General features: G+C 41.4%; 1 protein-coding gene across 8 annotated transcripts in view; it reads right to left on the reverse strand.

Moving 5' to 3' along the window:
• Positions 1-20858, reverse strand: part of rims1b (regulating synaptic membrane exocytosis 1b) — a 68304-nt gene that overhangs the window by 20588 nt on the left and 26858 nt on the right. For 6 of the 8 annotated variants that reach the window (XM_079159599.1, XM_079159598.1, XM_079159596.1 and 3 more), the window contains exons 4-17: positions 17139-17434; positions 15688-16592; positions 9692-9732; positions 9360-9470; positions 8407-8506; positions 7361-7484; positions 6846-6892; positions 6555-6670; positions 5781-5911; positions 5380-5551; positions 4483-4636; positions 4186-4242; positions 2266-2419; positions 694-810 (exon numbers count right to left, since the gene is read on the reverse strand). In XM_079159599.1, coding sequence (XP_079015725.1) covers positions 694-810; positions 2266-2419; positions 4186-4242; positions 4483-4636; positions 5380-5551; positions 5781-5911; positions 6555-6670; positions 6846-6892; positions 7361-7484; positions 8407-8506; positions 9360-9470; positions 9692-9732; positions 15688-16592; positions 17139-17434 — 2525 coding nt within the window. Of the gene's footprint in view, positions 1-693; positions 811-2265; positions 2420-4185; positions 4243-4482; positions 4637-5379; positions 5552-5780; positions 5912-6554; positions 6671-6845; positions 6893-7204; positions 7262-7360; positions 7485-8406; positions 8507-9359; positions 9471-9691; positions 9733-15687; positions 16593-17138; positions 17435-20858 lie in introns of all 8 variants that reach the window. The other 2 variants (XM_079159593.1, XM_079159600.1) reach the window with 2 other exon arrangements.

The following is a 20858-nucleotide window of genomic DNA, read 5'->3' on the forward strand; positions in this document are numbered from 1 at the left end:
AAAACATATTTTAGCCACCTAAAAAAAATCAATATCAGTTTAAGTGTACGCTATATTTAGAATATTTCCACCACATTACCTTGCCGTCAAGCTGCCCTCTCTGAAAGGGAATTGAAGCTGTTATCTTTGCTCTGTTCAAAGCCACCAGTCTCAGCTCACAACAGCAGCTATTTTTTTGCAGAACACAGGAGTTGCTGGTCTACCGCTGCTTCAACCGATGCTAACACAAACAAACTAACTAATGGATGCGGCGGTAGAACTGCAACTCTTGTGCTCTGCAAGGTGAAATGATTGTTTTTGTCAATGGAGTCTTTTGGCTTTGAAGAGAGCATAGATGGATTTAACGGCTTCAGTGCCTCGTCGAAAAGGGCTGTCTCACGGCAAGATAAAGCGCTGAAAATATTCTAAATATATCATACGCTTAAAGTGATTTTTTTTCGTTGGCTAATATATATTTTGCTGCTGCCCCGCTGCAATAAATTACTTTGCTCTCGTGCTAGTACTCTTGGAGGCTTCTCCAAACGTGTAGTCAGCTTCCACTGACTAAGAACCTCATACAACCCCACTTCAAAAAATCCAAACTATCCCTTTGAAATAGTTTTTAACAAGTAAAAAGTAAACTAAAACATATTCATAATCCCATCCCATAACCGCAATGATCCCCAGATCCTCCAGATACCAACAACAGGTTACCTGTCCTCAGAGTACTCGTAGTCCGAGTCACCCGAGCGTTGGTGCTCTAAGTGGGAGTCGTGGTAGCGGGAGGTGGAGTGGGAATGGTGGCTGTTCTGGTGGATCTCATCCAGGCTCCTGAACAAATCAAAAATATCAAATGAAGTTATGTTTTTTTATTTTATAAATCTTGGGTCCATAGTTAGTGATTCTGATGATTCAATATGTCCACCCTTACTTTTGGTTTGATCTGATACAATATGTTGTGGTGTTCTCGCCTGGATTCTAGTTCGAAATGTGAGGTTTTCATCAAGAATACGAATGCAATTTCAGCGTGTCAATGTTATTAGAATTACATAGCATACAGGCAAAACCACACCTTCACAAAAAAAACATTAGAATCATTCCAGTGGCTCAAAGGGCATGATCGCTCCCTTTCCCATTTAATTAATTAATCAATTTTCTAATTTGAAACAGACAGAAAATGTTGCGTTTCATTGATTGTAGCACAACATTCACTGACACAATGATTGAAAATAATTTCTGAATATAGGATTTCTATTAGTAAAGTGGTCAGTATGACATGATTCTATTGTTGTACTGATGGAAGTAGTACAATGGTAATGTACATTGTACTAAGTTAACAATGTGAGCCATTGTAATACAGCTACATCCGACCCTCGTGTTTTTTGCCTGGGTCATTATTAGTGACAATGCTGGCCACGTCTCAACACAATCATTTACAATAGGCCTAACCAAAAGCAGAACTACTAAGGAAGTGACAGCATTTCTATAAATTAGACTGATCGCAAAATGTGATAACAGCACATAACCTCTGCTTGTTTTTGGTTGACATGGCTCAGTCTGGTTTGCTGAAATATGTAAACTTCAGTCTATAATTAAATATTTCTTAAGAAATATAACTGAAGCTAATAATGATAAACCCACTTCTGCACAATACGTCACTAGACGTGTGATGTAGAGGGGAAAAAAGATGCGAAGGAAAGAGATACTAGCAGAAAAATGTATTAATTTATATTCTGTCCTGCTTCCCTGCATTCATGTAGATCCCAGACACATCCCATCTCATACGAAGACCCATCGACAAATGTATTGTACATATATTTGAAGAATCGACATGCTGGCTTTTACATATTTGGCTACCTCCAGCTGGCAGAAGAGTTAATAACATTGTCACGCCAACAGCCATAAACAGAGACGTGTATTATTTGGTAGTGATTTGGTCATAAAGTAGTGAGATTAAAAGCCTTAATAAATACATGTTAACAAGCTGCATCAATTCCCTGTCAGGGGAACCGTGTAGTATCAACACTCACACTGAATGAGACTGTTGCAGACCACACAGTAATCTGATTAAAAAGCTAGAATGTTAAATGTTTGGAGAAGTGATCTGGTATGCATTATTGAGACTCTACATGGATATTACCTTTACAAAACACTGAGATCATTAAATATATCTGACTATACCTAACCCACTGACTACCACTTAGATACCTACTGATGCTAGAATATTGTTAGACAACACACACTCCACTGACAGTTCACCAGATTGTTCTGGCAGGTGTTGCTGACCTTTGCATGGGCACGTGTGCAGGCCGTGACCGAGCCCTGCAGGAGTCCTCTCTGTGGGGAGACACTGAACGGGATCGGTGCTGGACGGTCCGCTGCTGCTCAGGCACAGCCAACGTACTGCCCCGCTCTCTCTCCCTGGAGTTACGCTCTGCACCTACACACACACACACACACACACACACACACACACAAAGGTCCAGCACGGATGCATCCCACACACAAGGGCAAAAGAAAGCAGAATTCACACATATACACCCACACACATTCATACAACCGGGTTTGTCGATTCACGGATACACACATAGAAACACACAGAAACACACACACATCCAGGCATTAGGTGTGTGTCCTTCAATAAGGATGCACCAGTTGTCATCAGCTACTGACTACCACTACAGATGCCATTCTCTGACAGAATGTAGAACATCACATTAGGATGTTTTACAGGCAGATGACTAGCTAGCAAACAGGTTAGCTATCATGTGAGCTAGCCTGAGTAGCTGACTGTTTCTGCAATGTCTCTGTCAGACCTGAGATCAGTGAGATTTGCATCTCTCAGTTGTTGTTCCTGCTTGGAGAGCCAGACTTGGTCGCAAATGAAACTGCTTGATCAGTACAAAAGATGAGAAACATTGACAGAGAATATGTACTTCTTTGATAAATAAAGTCAAGGAACAAGCCTGTGTACATGAAAACTACACCTCCCAAGATGCTATTCGGTAACAAAAATGTTCTCCCCAAGCTTAAAATTCTGTAATATACGTCGAGCAAATAGTAGAGCTACCGCTGTTGTAAAACATGGTGACACAATCTGTGGCTTAAATGAGCTCTCTTTTGGATTCTAGGTCAATTGCGGATGAATTGAGAAACTATGGCATGTTTTGTTCAGAAACAACGAGGAATTTTTATTTTGCAGCAGCTCTAATAAATGCACATCTGACTGGCTTCTTTTCCATAGCAATTGTGGCAGAGGCTCATGGGTATTGTAATATTTAGAGCCAATTGCTATAGCAAACTAAAGGAACAACATGATATTTCAGAGATTCAATTACTTATATTATTACATCGTCACATTTTTGTGACGAGGAGAATTAAAGATATAATTAAAAGAAGCAAGAGAAAAGGGTTAAAATACAGAACCGACATTTCCTCCCACTTCCCAACTCTACTTTATCTGTTTAAAGGATCAGATGTAGCATATCGTTGTATAGTGCACATGCACAAATGTGTCAAAACAAATTATAAATATGTTCACAAGATTACAATCTGAGCTCAGTGTTTGCTTAAGAACAAAAATAAGCATATTGATGTTCAAATAAGTCGGAGATTGTGTACCTCCTCAAACCATCTGGCGTTTGGAAAACGCCAAAGCGAAGTATTAAAAGGTATGACTATTCAAACCAGGTCCACATTAATCTGACAGGAAATTAAGCCACAGCAGAAACAGTCAAACAACAAAGCAGTTGTAGTGATTCTATTGGCCAAAATAACACATATTAAGCTTCTACTGTACATGTTCAGTGTCCTTTGCATGCAGGAGAATGGCAGGAAACTCAGTGGAATGGCAGTGAACAATCTACAGTCTAACATGCACTCAGTGCTTCAGTGTTTCTACGGCCCAGCAGAAGAGGAGAAACTGTTCACTGCAGCCTCGGGGAACTACAGTACACTGCTAAAGTGCAACGCTGTAAAGGCTGCACACTACAAAGCTGCAATTCAAAATCTGCAGTCCAGTAGCAATATGATGAATTGCATCATATTGCAAAAGGTTAATTACTTTGATTTGGGTGCAATTTGTTCTAAAATATACAGCGGAGCCAAAAGGAGGCTGGAGGATGCAAAGAAGACGCTCTCTCACCCAGTGCTGGGCCCCTACAGGCTAATACAAGGAAATGCTCAGTAACCATGCCCCCCACCCACCTTTAGTCACTACCATCAAACCATCATCAAACTCTGTATCAATGATGCGATGAGACCCTGTACGCATACAGTACACACACACACACACACAAACAGGACGGGGTAAGGTTGAGAGGTTCTGTTGTTAGTCTCCCACACTGAGAGACACAAAAGAGAAAGCTAAGCAAAGGAAAGGTTAGCAACCACGCACTCAGTAGCACTGTAGGTTCACAAAACAGGGATTAAATCATACATACACACACATATTTATATATACACACACAGCCTATAAATAAACAGTATATAAACCTGACATACTCTGGAGTTTCTTGCTGGGGCTGTCTCCATGGACGTGTCTGCGTGGGAGGTACGGGGAGGGCTGGGGCAGAGGTATAGAGGACATGTCATGCGTTTGGAGTTTATACCAATGAGGAATGTCGTCCAGCAGGGCCGTCTCCAACTCTATCAGGATCTGAGAGAGGATAGAGAGGTTTAATGGTTGTATGATAAACGTATGTTGTCATTGTTAACACTCCCATGGCTTTATTGTAAATTCTAGTCAACGTCCCAAGGTGTGCATGACATGAGGCACTTTGGTGACCTTGAGGTTTAAGGGGCCAGTCTGTAGGATTTTGGGGGATTTGTTAGCAGAAATGGAAAATAATATTTATAAATATATTTTCATTAGTGTATAATCCCCTGAAACTAAGAATCTTATTTTCGTAAGGTTAAAATGAGTCCTTCATATCTACATAGGGAACAGGTCCTCCTCACGAAGTCTGCCATGTTTCTACAGTAGCCCATTAAGGACAAACCAAACACTTGCTTTAGAGAAGGCCTTTTGCATTGTTACTTTAGCTGAAGGCCACCAAAGGATCTTAGACTCGTTGAGCTGAGCGGGGTGAGTGGAGGGCTATTCATTGTGTTGCAATCTGCCACCTCACCACTAGATGCCACTAAATCTAACACTCTGGAGCTATAAGGCGGTGATCATGTAAGAACCTTCAGTAAAGTGCTGGAAAAGCAGATATGATATGATACACAATATACTACATATGTAACATAACAGTATACATTGTATTCCAATTTACTGTCCAATCCAGAAAATCACAAATGTGTTAGCAATTTTACAAAAAAATGTAATTTAGCAGCAACAGCTCCAGCAATAAATATTTGCATTGTAAATATAATGTATGCATATCATGCGTGTCCCACCTCTCCCATGAATTCACTCTCCTCCTCCTGGACTCTGGGCTGGTCCCAGACTGTGATCTCTAGCATGCGTTCTCTGAAGTCCCGCCGGTGGACGTGGGAATACAGGAAGGTCTGGTTCCACTTGGGTTCAGCGTTCTTCTTCACTGTTTTCGTCCGTCGTTTACTCTTATCACTAACAAAGGCGTGAACACACGGAGTATAACTTACACGAGGGAGGCATGTTTCTGAAAATGACTTTAAAAGACAATAAATGACATGTTGAAATGATTCATGCTGCAAATCAAAACTACAAGCAGACGTGTTGATTATATTCCTTACTGCTGGTATAGTGATCTTTTGCTCGTCATTACTGTACTACCGTACATGTGGGATGGACCCCAACATAAGATACATGACCTTACCTCCTATCAGGCAGGAAGTACATCTTGACATAGGGGTTACGAGGTCGTCCGTCTAATCGGGGTGGCAGGTCTATGGCTTGAAGGACGTTGACGATCAACTGATGGCCCACTTTGTCGTACCACAGCTTCACCTGTAAAAATGTGTGAAGACCGTTAGCCTCTATCCATATCTGTATCAATTCACATGAACCACATACCTCTGTCTGAGTCCAACACCTTCTCACTCCCAACTTGTCATATACGGAGCTTGGTCGGGACTCCTTGGTGTTGATTTCTAAACACACTGGGTACCCCTTCAGCATCATTTTTCAGCATGCAGATTAAGTATGTGACGTACAACATGTAGCTTCAGTAAGATATGTTACTATTTGGTTAGGACTAGGCAACAAATATACTTGGCTTTTTTTTAAATCATGGTATAGGTTAAAATAAGTTTGTTACGTAACTTAAATGACATGTAAACTAAGCATGTGGCGTACGTTACGTAAGTGAAGCAAATTTATATAAGGCAACATTGACTTTTAGTTTCCCATGGGACACGAACAACGGTCTTCTGGGTGAAAATCCTGTATTTGTTCCTCTTCTTTAGACTAGTGTCCCCTGCCTTCCTCTTTTCTCTCGTCATTATTAATACGCCATCTAAAGGCAGCCTTGCACGAGCAAAACTGAGGCTAGAGGGGTACGTGGAGCGTCATAGTTTGGCCACTGACCAAGCTGCTGTATTTAACGAGTTGGGAATGAACACAGGTGGCTCAGTCCTGTTCAGATACTCACAGAGAGCTGTCCAGGCAATACCAGAGGAAGGTCTCGAAGAGTCCCCGGGCTGGTAGGAGACATCACTGATATAGAGGGTCGGTCCATCTTTTGGGACTCAAAGGAACTGGAGCCGGCTGTTATAGAGATCACCAGTTGTTAGAAATCACAGGAAAAAAACACAATCAACTCCAAAACTTAGAATCAGAGCCTACTTTGAAATGTAAAGAGTGTATTTCTACTGCATTAGCAGTAAACAATGTTAATAGCATAGAGTATATAGCCAATAAAGCTGCACATATTAACACTTACTAGATTCTAGAGGAGGGTGAGATGACTCTGGGATTCTTGGGATGTCTCTGTAAAAAGAGTCAGTGAATTATTCAACTTCAAATGTACATGATATACTTCAAGACACTTGAAATGTCACAGTCAGGACTTTAGTGTGCATTCATCTTTATAAAATGAATGAGTAAAAAACTCATGCCAACAAACGGTTGCATGGTAGAAGAAGAGCGAGCAGTCAATCAAATACACGTTTACATGTCAGACACGTAGGGTAGTAGAGGAGAAAAGGATAGCTGGAAAAAAGGGATTCATCTCTTGGATCTCAGGATTTCAGGGAAGGCATAAGGGGAAAGGGCTCCACCCATTAAACCAGCACTACTTACTGATATGCTCTATACACTTTTCTCAAGAAGTTTTTGGACATAATTCGGTTGATAGAGCTTTGAGATAAAGGAGGGAGACATATTGAAAGCGTCCGTCAATGCCAACTTTTAAGTACTTTATTGATGATTTTAATATATTGACGACGTTAATCTTACCCAATGGGTCTTGAAACAACTATTTCCACTTGAGGTTCAGCCTTGGATTCAAGGATAATGTTGTACACTTCTTTCTTAGTTGCACCCGGTAACGACTTTCCATTCCACTGCAGCACCTCGTCACCTGGAACCAAGAAAGCCGAAACACACGTTGATGCTCCAGCTTGATGCCCATCTGGCAGCATATTTGACTAGAAAAAGCCAGGTACTACCGGAGAATTCTCAAACTGAAATTTGAATTCTCCTCACGTGACAGGCAATAAAAACTATAATGCTAATGCAGCTATAATGCATGTTTTTTTTTTCGAGAGGATCAAACTGTTTTTGGACATGTTTGTGGAAATTACCAGCTTCAAGCCTGAGTGGGTGCTTCCTTTCGCAGTGGTTGACTGACATCTGAAAGCTGATGTTGCTTTCGCCAGCACACTACCGTCTGGAGAATGTCAGACTGTGCCTTGTTTAACCTACAAACGTTGATACAAGACACTTTTCCCAAAAAGACCACATATTTGAAAGTCTTTACCCCCTGTTAACACAGTTATGTGCCTCCCTTTGTGTGCGACAAGCTGGAGAGCAAACATTTTTTGACCGCAGTGAAAATGTTATTTTTGAAAGGCTAAACACCAACAAATATGGACTGAAACAGAACATTTTGTTAGATGAAAACATAATGTGATTTTTAGAAGTGATTACGTCTATCTTTGAATAAATATTGGCTTTTGGTATTAATAACGCTCTGGAGTTATTGGAAATGTTTGGATCACACAAGTCAATAACAATCCTAAGTAGCCACCCCTGGAATTCTACAAAAAGTATAATATTGATAATATTAGTGTAGCTTACTCTTTATTAATCAGTAATATAGGGAGTGCTCAAATCACAGATAGGACTAAACAATGGCTAACAAATGTCGTCTTGTTAACTGCCTGTGTGACACAGATGTACACTTTAATTTCAGCTTGACTTTAAAAATCTGCCTCTTGATTAAACCACATTCATCAATGTATAGGCTACGTAAAGCACAGTAGCTGCTGCATAGTTCGCACCTGCTCGTAGGTGTCCCACAACATCTGCAAGGCTGCCTTTCTTGACTTTGGTGATGAAGGCCCCGAGTCTCCCTGTCTCTGTCATCTTCCCTCCTACCACCTGCACACAAAGGAGAGAAAGGAGAATGGATAGCAACAGAGGTTCATGTTTGCATTTCCTTGTTCTCTGCACGATTCAGTAATTGCTCAACTGGCAATATTCTACATATTTGTGTTGTGTTGTTTGTGGAATACTCTTTAACTGTATATGTTTGTAGCCAGTACACCACACAGCTTTTACAGGAGTTACAAAGCATCACTATAGAGGGCTAAAGGAGTGCGTCCTAAAACCCGTAAATGAGTAAGCATCTATGCACTTCCAGTTCCCTCGTCTCAAGGTCAATGTTTTTTTTTAATGGGTTTTTGGTTTTAATGACTAAAATAAGGTATGTGGTTAACACAAGTATAAGATATTTTAATGTTTTGTTCTACGACATAAAATACATCAGGAAATTTCCCTCTCTTGGTGTTTGAAGCTTTAACGTGCCTTAAAAAAGGTTGCTAACAAGTGACTAAATGAGACTACTAAACGTCATCATGCCCACCATTTGTCAGCCTTCAGCTTTGTGGTGGTTTTACTTCTGCCGATTGCATTTACACTTCACAAATCCTAAAAAAGTGGTCTTCATTTGTGGGAATTAAGTATCACAAACGTTTGTTTGCCATGGAGCTTATTTTTTGCAAAGATCCAAAATCCAAAGGAAAAGTCCCATCGGCTTTTCATCAAGTGAACCAGTGCGATGCTAACTTCTTGGTTGGCCTCCAAAAACATTTCATCCCTGTCGCCCTTTGTTTCAAGTTTGAACTCATCGAGCACACAACTGAAGTTAAAACAAACACTAACACATTAATTACAAGCTAATTGCAAGCTGGGTTTGAACCAGGTCTGAATGATTAAGTGATTCCCTGCTTACTTTTAGGCCGAGGAGGGAGCCAGCCTCGCGGGGCATTGCCGACCTCTTACTTAGTGTGATGCGTCCGATTAGGTGGTCACCCTCTTTGGACGGCTGCCATGTGACTGGATGCTATGGGAAAAGTTATGAGACATTGTGAAGGAGGGCAGGGAAGAAAAACAGAGAGGAGGGAAGAAAATGGTAAATGTCTTATAACATAATTGTATGGAAACATTATTCTTTTGATTTGATTTTTATTAATTTACTGAATAATTTGTGTGTGTTTACATTACTAGAAGTAAAGAGCAGAGGAAGAATCCTCTCTGAATCTATCGTGTTTTTATGAAACTTACATGCCACACTGTAGGATCTAAAGAATGGCAGTCCCAGTCACCTGCACGAAGAAAGACAAAGACAAAGAGAAAGAGGGTTTACTTGACCTCTGTCAGTATCGTTACTGTACAGTAGACGTACATGTACTCTATGGTTTCAAAGGATTACTTTCATGTTAACCAAAGAAACATTTTGACACAGTTTGGGGCAATGTTGTCTCTCTTTGACCCCCTTTAAACCTCGCATTAAAAATGCAAATGTTTTTTTTTTAATTGTTGGACCCTCATGTTGGTGTGAGCTACAGAGACCTTTTAAACTAGACTAATAAGCAGGTTTTAAAAACAAGATTAAGGATTATTTGAGTACAGAATGTACCATACTTGTCCTGACAAAGAATGGCAATTTTTTGGTTGATGCACTTTCCATATTGTGTTTTATGTGAAATTCTTATGTTGTTTTAAAATGTTGTTTTGTTTTTTAAGTGTGTTATCTGTGTTGTAAATTAGATTCATTATCCTTGCTAAATTAAGTTTCAATTTAAAAAAATACACAAGAAAAAAACATCATCTATTAGGACTTCTAAAGTATCAAAAAGACATAAAAGTTATACAATAACAGCAGCCACTAAAAATGTCATGACAGAACCGCAGCTGCAAAAAAAAACATTCATAATCAAACTTATTCACTGCCTTTCCAAAACTCATGCCAGAGCCTGGTCAGGGACAAAGACACCAGTGACTGTCAGAGTATCCCATCTCTCATTAACACTGACAGATGGTCGGCTCGAGTAGAAGAACTAACTGGCCCAGAATCAGACCAGAGAGGCCTGTGAGATTTGTGGCCACTTTTCCACCACAGGTACAAAAACAACAGCAAGATGACATCAGATGGGGATTTAAAAGACTCTGGGGAACTTCAGTTTCAATGATTCAATGGAAGTTTCCGGCAAAAGAGAGCAGGAAAGGATAGAATCAAGCCTACACTTTATGTGATAAACTACGCAACACATGCACTGCTGTTTGTCAAAAACAGTTTCAGTAATACTCAATAACAATCAAATGAAAATGACAGCTCTGGAGATCAGAAAATCTGAAAAAGTGTTGACATGACTCTAGTGCTGTTAATCTGAAATCTGAAAGTCCATTGAGAATGCTTGAGAGAGAGAAAAAAATGCTGACTCCACAGTTTGAACTGCTGAGTAGGTTTTTTTTTTGTTTTGGAGAATGAACACGCTGGGCAGATTACAAAAACTGGGCTGCTCTTCTAAATGATGCCACATCAAAGCATCAGCTCTGTGCAGGTATTAACGTAGTATTGTTCTTGATAAACTGTGTGTATGTGTGTGTGTGTGTTGTGTGTGTGTATGTGTCATTGAGCCTGTCCTCCCCTGCCGCTCAATCTGCTATTTTACAAGCTCAACAAAATCCCTCCAACATTGTATAAAATATCTCAACGCCACATGATCTTGAACTCCTGTTGACACGCTCACCTACCTTCATGACCAACACATTCTCACCTACGCCTCTAGCCCTCAGTTTGTTACACGCGTCAGTCTTTTAAAAATAAACTTCCTTCTTTAAAAGAAACCACGAAAAGAGTGTGGATGACGTTAACGTCACTGACTAACAACACACCTGACAAAATGTAATCTTTAATTCTACTTTCGCAGAGGACACTAAAAGTGGTCTCCTGGATGAAATTCCTGTGTTTGTTTGACCCATCTCCCTCCCCTCCTGCCCGTCCTGCCTGGAATTTCTTGAACTGTGTATTCTGTCAGTTGCTCAGCCCATAATGCTGCGGGTGGGTGCGTCACATATACACGCTAAACATGCGTCGGTGTCAGACACCTAGGAGCACTGACCAAGTTGTGTTTTGACGAGTTGGGAGTGATAACGGGTTGACATGACAGAAGGGGCTAGTTTGGTGTCATTTCTTTAACATCTTTAGTGTCACTTAAAACAATTTACAAATCCTGGCCCAGGCATGAGATTTACCCTGACAATCAGAGTAAACTCTCTTTCACACATACAGTCTATCCCTGAAACATTTCCTGTATGGGGTCATGTGTAAATGACAGCAGGGATCATTATTCAGGAAAAATCTATAACACTAATTTCCAACACCAAGACCTCGTAACATTTCATGGAAAATGCCTGTATGGCTGTGTTGTGAATGAAAGCAGTAAAATCATGTATAGGGTTACGTCCAGAAATGTTTCTGAATGTAGTGCATGTGTGAGTAGTGAAAATCACAAATGGTGCATGAAAAGTTATCCCAGTAATTTACGGGGAACTATGTGTGAAAGAGGATTAAGGAATAAGAGCTGTGTCACAGCTGACAACAAAGATCTGTACCATCGTCGAATGGCCTGTAAGACCATGAATGGTTAGTCAGCAGACCAGTACAAACAGGGACAGAGCGACTTTCTGGTTTATAAATATCGCAGTCTCTGTGCTCTGCCATTGACATATTCTCTTGTCGTTGAACATTTTCCTACCCATCACATTGGATGTCACCCGAGAGAGAGTTGGATGAGGAGGATGTGATAGCAATTACCAGAAAGTAAAAGGTTATTTTTTATTTGATCTTCCCCTTGGGGTGAGAATAAGATTTGATAGAATACTGTTTGTATCGTTTTCATTTTTGAGGAAAGCAAATGGGGCTGCAACCCCACATGAGGTCCTATTCATACTCATAGAGGCATGAGGAGACTAAGTAGCGTTAGCTAGTTTAATGCTATGACTTGCAATAGATCATAAAGTATTTAAGATGTACTCACAATAACTCGTACAAACCCTTTGCTATCTTGGATTTTAAATGGTTTATAATAACTTTACTGGTTGGAGTAAATTATTTTACCCACCTAGTTAACTAAGAACATTTCCTGCTATACCACAGAAACTGATTTAAAGAATCTAAAACCAGAATGTGGCGTGAGCGTTAAAGCAATGGCTTACTCTGGTGCTCCACATTGTGGAAAAGACATACAACAAATTCTCCAATAAGTTAACGGGCCATGTTACGATTGAAACATTTATAGACAGACAAAATGCCTTAGGATTGAGCAATGAATGAAGTTCGTTCAACTGTAAAAGAAAATCTCTTTCCACATCATTGCTAATGCTCTCTGCGCCAGCACATACACGACAGTATGGTACAACAAGTTCATATTCATGCTCATTCTCTGGGCACCTTTGAAGTGATTCTGGTAAATGTAGGAATATCTCGACACACACACACACACACACAATAATGGTAAAAGTGCACTAGGATGCAGCGCCATCCTAACAGCAGACGTCCTCTTCCATTTCCTTGGCACCATTATCACCTTGGTATTCTTCTTTACACCAAGGAAGTAACCCAATTACATTGAATCACTCCAAGCTTCCATTTGACTTCAAACTGAGTCAAACCTGCTGTTTTATTAAAGCCTCATTCTCAGAGATACTCTTGTATAACCAGTGGGACGCAATTTATTAGGCAGAATGGGAAACCACAATGTAAACACTGTTTACAATAATCCTGCTAAGAGGATTCTTGGAACATATATATATGAAACATTAATGAATACTTAACTGTAAATGTGGCTTGGCTGTTTACTCCTACTGTTATTACACTATGATGTTCACTGGTTGGAGTGAAGCATTTAGGCTTTTTGTGTTAACTACTATATCAGTGATTTGTAATCGAATGGAATGTGCACAGTCTCATCTATTTTTAAAAGCAGGTGTATTTCTCCCTCCAACCAGAAATGTGGACTTTTCTTTCGGGCATGCATCTATGCAAAGTGTTATCTGGTTTACAACCAGCGAACAACCATGTGTACAACGAACAGAGCTGGCCGTAAACAGACAAGAGGCTGTGTGTCGCAAACTGCCATAAATACCCAAATTCAGATGCCTTTTCCGAATGCACTGTAGACATGTCCAAAGAACGCTCCTGAAACCAGAACAATATCTGAATACCCCACGTGTGTTAATCTGAAAATGCTACATTTAGAATAAGACCTAATTCTGAATATCCAAACGGAATAAGCTGTTTACACGACTCAAATCCAATTTGGAATATTGTCACATTCAGATATTAGTGTCCATGTAGAGGTAGTCAGTGTGACAATGTGAAAGGGGTCTCTGGTAGTGATAAACCTACAGAGAATGTCAGCAGAATATGCTGCTCCTCTCGGTTTTTACAGAGCTTTATAGAAGCTGCCCTCTCATCAGCAAACATGATGCGAACGTTAGGAGTTGGCACATGAGATAAACATTTGATGGCGCTATTTCTCCAGTCCGGTGAAGAGGGAAATGACATATTGGGAACAAGTAATAAGTAAGATTAAGTGCCATTCAAATAAAACTAAAACAATGTGGCCATTGTGATGGAAATATGGCATTTATATTTTGATGTATTAATTTGAGGTCGGTTACAGTCCAACACATATCCCTATCTTTCAGTTGTGAGACTATTACACTTCAATTACAAGGCACTTTAATTGCAGTCACATAGTATGAGGTTGTTCATCACATCTCATAAACACACAGACCATCTCTTGACACCAAAGCCTCTGTTGCTGTCAGACTGTCACGTCTAGCCTAAATAATGTAATCAGCTGACACCAACCATTTCAAATGCCATTTCTTATTTGAAAAAATAGATATACTTGTCCTTGCATTACCATCTCACTCAACCTATATAGGGAAACACGCTGCACATTATCCAGCAAAACTTACTTCATGCCATAGATGAGAGTAAAAGGAGGAATCCTGTTTTGAGGCCCAGCTAGCTAAAGAGTGTTTAAAACAGCTAATAATCCCAATCCACACCATCTACCCATTACCAGTCCCTGAGTTAGAGTAATCTGGATTAAAACATCTGGAACAGGCCCCTTCTGTGACCAGTGAGAGAGATAAGCTGACAGAGCAGAGCTAACTCTACCTACTGCCTCTTGAATTTAGACGCTCTCCTGTGGCTTATAGCATAGCCTAGCATCGCTTCTCTGGCAGTGGCGAGCTGCAAAATGCATAGGTATCGAGAAGCCGGCGGTGACCATGCAGCATGCAACCACGGCGAGGCTTGATTGCAGCTGGTGGTCCATGGGTTGCTGGTGCAGCTGGCTGTTTGCGAAGCATTACATAGCATGCGAGCCACTGACCTAATTCCACAAATCTGCTGGCCTAAATCACAGGGACTCTTCAAATAAATGAGAGCTGTCCTGGGAGCGGCAGGGTTTAGCCACAGTACAGAGGTGTAGATGACACACAGGGATAGTAATTCACTGTATGCTGGGTGGGTCCTTCATCCTATCACTTATCGTATAGTTTTACAGTCCCAAATTAGAACGTGTTGGTATTAGAATAATCTTCTGAGCCAAAATATCTCCCTGCTTTTTTTTTTATCTTATTATAACAATTCTACTACCAAGGCTATTTTAGATGCTAACGCTAGGAAAGGATAGCCATGAAGCGTGGGAAGAGGAAAGATGCTGCAATGTAAAGGAGCTTCATCATGACACTTATTTTACTCAGCTGTTTTAGGATAATTTAATCTTTATGTTCATGAAAAGTACATGTTCATTTGTCCAATGATTTAATCAAGATCCTTCTATTCTACAGAGTATTAGCTGCAGGTCAATTGCCCACTACAATTAGCCATCAAACCTGTGACTCTAATGCTGCGCACGCTGCACTGGGTATACAGTAGGTAAGGCCTGAAAGCGGTCTTCAGCAACAAGGTAAGATAAGAATAAAACATATACAGAGATCAAAGGTGCGTTATGTTCCAGGTAGACAGAATAGCATCATGTGTGCAGATTAAGGACAAGCATGTGAGCTAGGTCTCTAGTTGAGAGCTGCAGCAGCTTATTAACAAGATTTGGTGCATAGAAAATGACAGCTGTGACTTACTATAAGGAACAGTGTCTAATGTAAGGAAATGGCAGTCGGCAAACAGTGCAAGGTATGCAAGTGTGGATAGATTTAGCTTTGTAAGCTAGTAGAGTGAGCACATCTGTCTGACTGACCTTTCTCGCTGACGCTTTCCATGTCCACGTCCTCACAGCTGGTGTACTCGGGCGTGGAGCCGCCTTCCTCCTCTGAGCTGCTGATGGACATCTGCCTCTTGTTGACTCCGCGCTTGCTCTTGTATGACCGTGGAGGGGGCGGCCGCAAAGTCTCCGACTGGTCCGAGCTCTGAGAGTCCTTCCTCAGCAGGCTATCCCCACCCTTGTCCCTTGGTGTCCGTGTTGTGCCGGGCTCCAGGCGGCCTTTGTTCGGTCCCCAATCTGGAGGCACCGGTCCCCCAGGTTGGGGTCCTGATCTCACTCCACCTCCTGCAGGTTGAGCTCCCCCTCCAACCCCCACGGTCCTATCCACAGAGAAGGCTCGGTGGTTCTCCAAGACGGCCTTGTGGTCTCCCTCCCCACCTCCACCCCTCCTGGCCAGACGGTTTTCAGGCACCTCCCCTCCTCCGCTTCCACCACCTCCTCCTTCACCAGGCCCCAGTCCGACCTCGTTGATCGCAAGGTCACTGTGTCGTCGTTCGTGGCGGACCTTGGACACCTTGGCATGCATGCGCATCTCCTGCTCCTCCTTCTGTGGTTTCACCGGGTATCGTGCCAGGTTGGGATCACTACGGTAACGGTTCTGGAACTCCTCCTCACGGCGCTGCCGCTCCCTCTGCTCCTCGTCCTCTGGGCGTCTCCGGTGTGTTTCCGAACGACCCAAGTTCCCCTCCCTGTCCTCGTAGTCCTGAGAATGGATCTTTTCCAGCCTCCGTCCATCTCCCAAACGTCTCTCTCCTCTGTCCCCAGGAACCACTCGCTCATCCAGGGATGACTGAGATGGCAACTTCCCAGCAGGTCTTCGGCCACTACCACGCCCCATGCCTCCCTTACCATTTTGTTCATGGAGGGAAACTGGCCTTTTCCTGTGTGAGAAGATTATTCATTATACCAATGTTTCATATAGTCTACAGAGACAGAAATGAACACAGGTACATCTTTTCCATTACAACAGATATTTGTAAAATGAACACAAAGGCTGAGAAAACTTTGTTTTATCTGTTCTAAGAACATGTATTTCTATATTTGCAAAACCTTGGTCATCTTTAATAACAGATTAAAACTTCTACTAGCCAACAACTCTTACCTAACTCACCCACTGGATGAAAACAAAGGGATTGAATCAAAGACCTCTCAAGACTAAAACCTTTGACCTAGCTTCTCCCCTGGTTAAGCTAGAACAAACACAGATCTATTCTTTTTTTTACCCCAGGGATTAAAAAACAACAAGAGCTTTTGCCAGCAAGTAGTCCAAGCTTTCTGGTTTTGGAAAAAATGTTGTTTCCCATTCTCATATTGTTTTTCATTTTATGGGGAAAAAAAGTAAAACATCCTCTAGTGGCAGCTACTGCAGCATAAATATGAGAAATTTCACAGAAGTTGTGTTCAATGTGTGTAAATAAACACTTTACTTTTCTCTAGGTGGTTCACTTTGGGAGCGGGAGCCGGGCATGGTGTCAGCACCCTTGGCAGCAGTGACACCAGCAGCTGGCTGTGTCCCGTCGGGCGGCCCTGCGTTGGTGTCGGAGGGCGGGGCTTGGGACCTGGAGCGGATTAGCTTCCTGTCCCGTTGGGCCTCACCTCCAGTGGCTGGGTTGTTTAAGGAGGTGCCCAGGCTCCCAGGCCGCACCCCTGACTCCGAAAACCATTCTCCTGATTTGGTGAGAATCTCTTGCTGTTTACGGCACAGGTTGCATACCCACATTACCTACACGGGTTGAAAGGACAAAAGTGTTTGCAAGCTGGATTCGGTAGCATTAAGGAATAATATTTAAAAAATGCAACATCTAACATAAAAAGGGGTTAGGCATGCCTGTGACAAAAAAATCTGAACAAATTACACAATGCAAGTTTATTCAACCTTTATTTATCCATGATAGTGCCATTGAGATTTAAAATCTCTATTTTCCAAGGGAGTCCTGGCTAAGGGCATAAAAGGTCTATGTCTATCTGTATCAACTTTCACAAACACTTTTTAGAGCGTTTTTCGGCTCACATAAATGTCAGTAAGCCACCTGTGAAAAAGATATTCCCTACACATGCTTTTCCCCTCCTACCTTTGCTACAGGCAGCTAATCAAATATTAGAGAGCACTCAGACATGACAGACTGTGCTGTCTCAACATATCCGTTATCTGTGAACACAGCTCGGTGGAGACTGCGATAAGCTCTGTACTGCTATTGAGAAAAATTACAGAACCCCTTTAAGAGGTCATGTTACACCTGCCCTGTGGTTCTAGTGCTCTGAATCTTATTGCATTGTAAACCATTAATAAAATGTATTCTTTTTTGGGATTGAACTGTTATGCTCATGTTGGTAATAAAATAAAATCATACCTCTTTAGAGGGCTACAAAGAACTATGTAATACTGTAGTGAAAGATGAGGAAGGGAAAATGAACTCTAAATGTATTGTGCTGTATATGTATTGTTTTTATTCCAAAAGGAAAAAGAGTAACGCTATTCTAGTCAGTGCATCATCTTTGCACATGCAGGCAATGCTGTTCTGTTATTTAGACTCTATGAAATGCTGCATCACAAAGTAAGATTGATGACAAACAGCCATGTACAGTAGCATATAATAACATTTGATTCTTTATCCTCTAAATCAAACCTTATAGACAACATCGAATACTCACATGAAGCCATGGCTACTGAATATCACATCGACCGCAAATAAACAGGATTTATCTCCCTCTGTATTTATAATCCCAATGTTTTTTTTTAGAGAACAAATCCAAAGTGAAGAGGAAACATAGCGTCCCTTGTATTCCACTGCAGGACCTTGGCACAAAACAAAACACCTCTGGGACCTCCGAAAAACTCAAAATGTTACTCCTTGACGGCCACTGGGATGGACTGTTAGCAGTCAGTTTAGCAGTTAGCAGTTAGCCTTCAGCGCGCCAAAGCACATTCATCATGGCCTGATTGAATCCTCGTTGGCGCATGTCCAGACTAATCTAAAGTAAATCAGCTGCCCGCACGGCCCACAGCTGTCGGGCAGCCGCCCAGCCACACACTACAGTCTCTTTCTCTCTGTCTTTCTCCACCTCTTTACCTCAGATGAGGGGCTACAGATTAGCAGTGGCCAGTAATCCTTTCAGACCCTCGCCATTATTCAACTCATCATCAGATGACAATAGCAGCTTACAATTCACAACTTCTATCCCCCTCCTCCATCAACCATCTCAGGCAGAACACAGGTTAGAGATAAAGCAAATTTCAGCCAATGGAAATAAATCAGTCTCAAAATGTCCTATTCAATTTGAAACCGTTGAAGCCATTTTTAACTCCTAAAGGCTTCCTAAAAAAAAACAATGTATAGACTCATGCAGAAATAATCCCTCTCAATCATCACTTATGACCCACAACAAGTGTCTGTATCTACAAAGAATATTCCAGGTGCCAGATCGTAAGCCCGCATCCAAAAAGAAAATGGAAATTTTTTGAAAAACAAACATATCTTACAAAATTTGTCCTTTGCATTCGTTGCATCTTACCCTGAACTTTTTACTTTGGTTGTTTTACTTTCAATGTCTGTAATTGTATGTGCTTAGTGTGTGTATGGTTGTAATAGTTAAGTGTATTAGGACACTTTAAATAAAACTGATTTATTGATTTTTAAGTATTATATCGCATTATCGTATTATAAACTAGTATAGGTTCAATCAGCACCTGGTTATGAGTATTTGTGAGTATAGGTTGGACAGATTCATAAGATGGTTGCTGGTTTAAACATTTTGCACACTTTGGACTATTTTTACGCAACGTTCTTCAACAGTTTGGCTGCATTATCAGGTGCCAAAAAACAAATAAGAAAGGAATTGGACAGAACTGGAACTTGGCTTCTTTTGTGAAATTAAATGTTTTTTTCTCAAAGTAAGACTGTGGGTATGTATAGGTTGCTTTGCTAGTCGCTGCCAGTGAGGAGGAGTAAATGCTCGAATCCACAAGCTTAATCCTTGAATGAGAGCATCCTATAGAAGAAAGGCACATCATAGGACGACTGTTAATAGCTCAGTGTGTTCTCAAACCAAAGAGAGACATTGAAAACAGATCTCATTTTCTAATGGCCCGCCTCCATGTGTTAGTTATGTTCTTTAAAGCCTACACTGCATGGGGGAGGGTAGTAAACAATAAAGAAGTTACAGAACACATGGGCACACACGCACACACACAGGATATAATACATATAATCCTTCACTGGAGTGATTGTGCTCTATGTTCCTGGATAGCCTGAAAGGTATTGTAGGGGGAATTAATTGTGTGTGAGTGTGTGTGTGTGTGTGTTTATGTCCATAAGATGCAAAAGCCCATAGTGTGTGTGACAGATGCATTTGCAGTAGTGCTAGCTGCCGGACCAGGCGGAGCGTGACGCCAGACTCTCAGCTAAGCCGACCAATCGGCTCCCTCCGTCCAGAGGCAGCCCGCTACAGTGTCACCTCGAGTTCATCTCTTCACTGTGGAGCGCAAAGTGCTGTGAGAATGTCTCTGTGTCTGTGCGGATATGTGTACAGTAGTTATATGTAGGACATTTCTGAAACCTTCTTGCCTAGAAGAGTGTGGCGTGGGCGACTGCCTGCAGGCGAGATGTGTGTACGTGTGTGTGTGTGTGTGTGTGTGTGTGTGTGTCTGTGTCTGTGTGGAGAATAAGCAGTGCCATCTCGCTCATGTAATAATGTCAACCTCCTTCTGCCTAAAAAATGTGCTTCTCCATGGTAACCAAATCAAGGAGAGCTAGTGAGAGAAAGGGGGACAACGCAGTGTGTGTGTGTGTGTGTGTGTGTGTGTTTCTGTTTGCCCGTAAAACTGAGAAAGAGAGAAACAGAGTGTGAGCGTCAGTGAAGGACAATAATAGCAGAGAAAATATTTATAAAAACCTGCACAAATACTATTTAGACTGCCTCAAGTTACCATTGCATTTTCTATCTGATATAAACCTGAGCCTGGATTTCTTCTCCTCTTCTTCCCTTTCCTTTCTTTGCCATGTATTTCCTTTCCTTTCCTTCCTTGCCCTTCACATTTTTCTTCTTTAATTCATCTACTCTCCTTCATTCCTTCCCTTTCCTCTCCTTTTTTTCTTTCCTTTTGTGTGCTTCTCTTTCCCTCTTTCACCTTCCTTTTCGTCCTTTCT

The sequence above is a fragment of the Pholis gunnellus genome (genome assembly GCF_910591455.1).
Source record: "Pholis gunnellus genome assembly, chromosome: 5".
In the NCBI taxonomy this organism is placed as follows: Eukaryota; Metazoa; Chordata; class Actinopteri; order Perciformes; family Pholidae; genus Pholis; species Pholis gunnellus.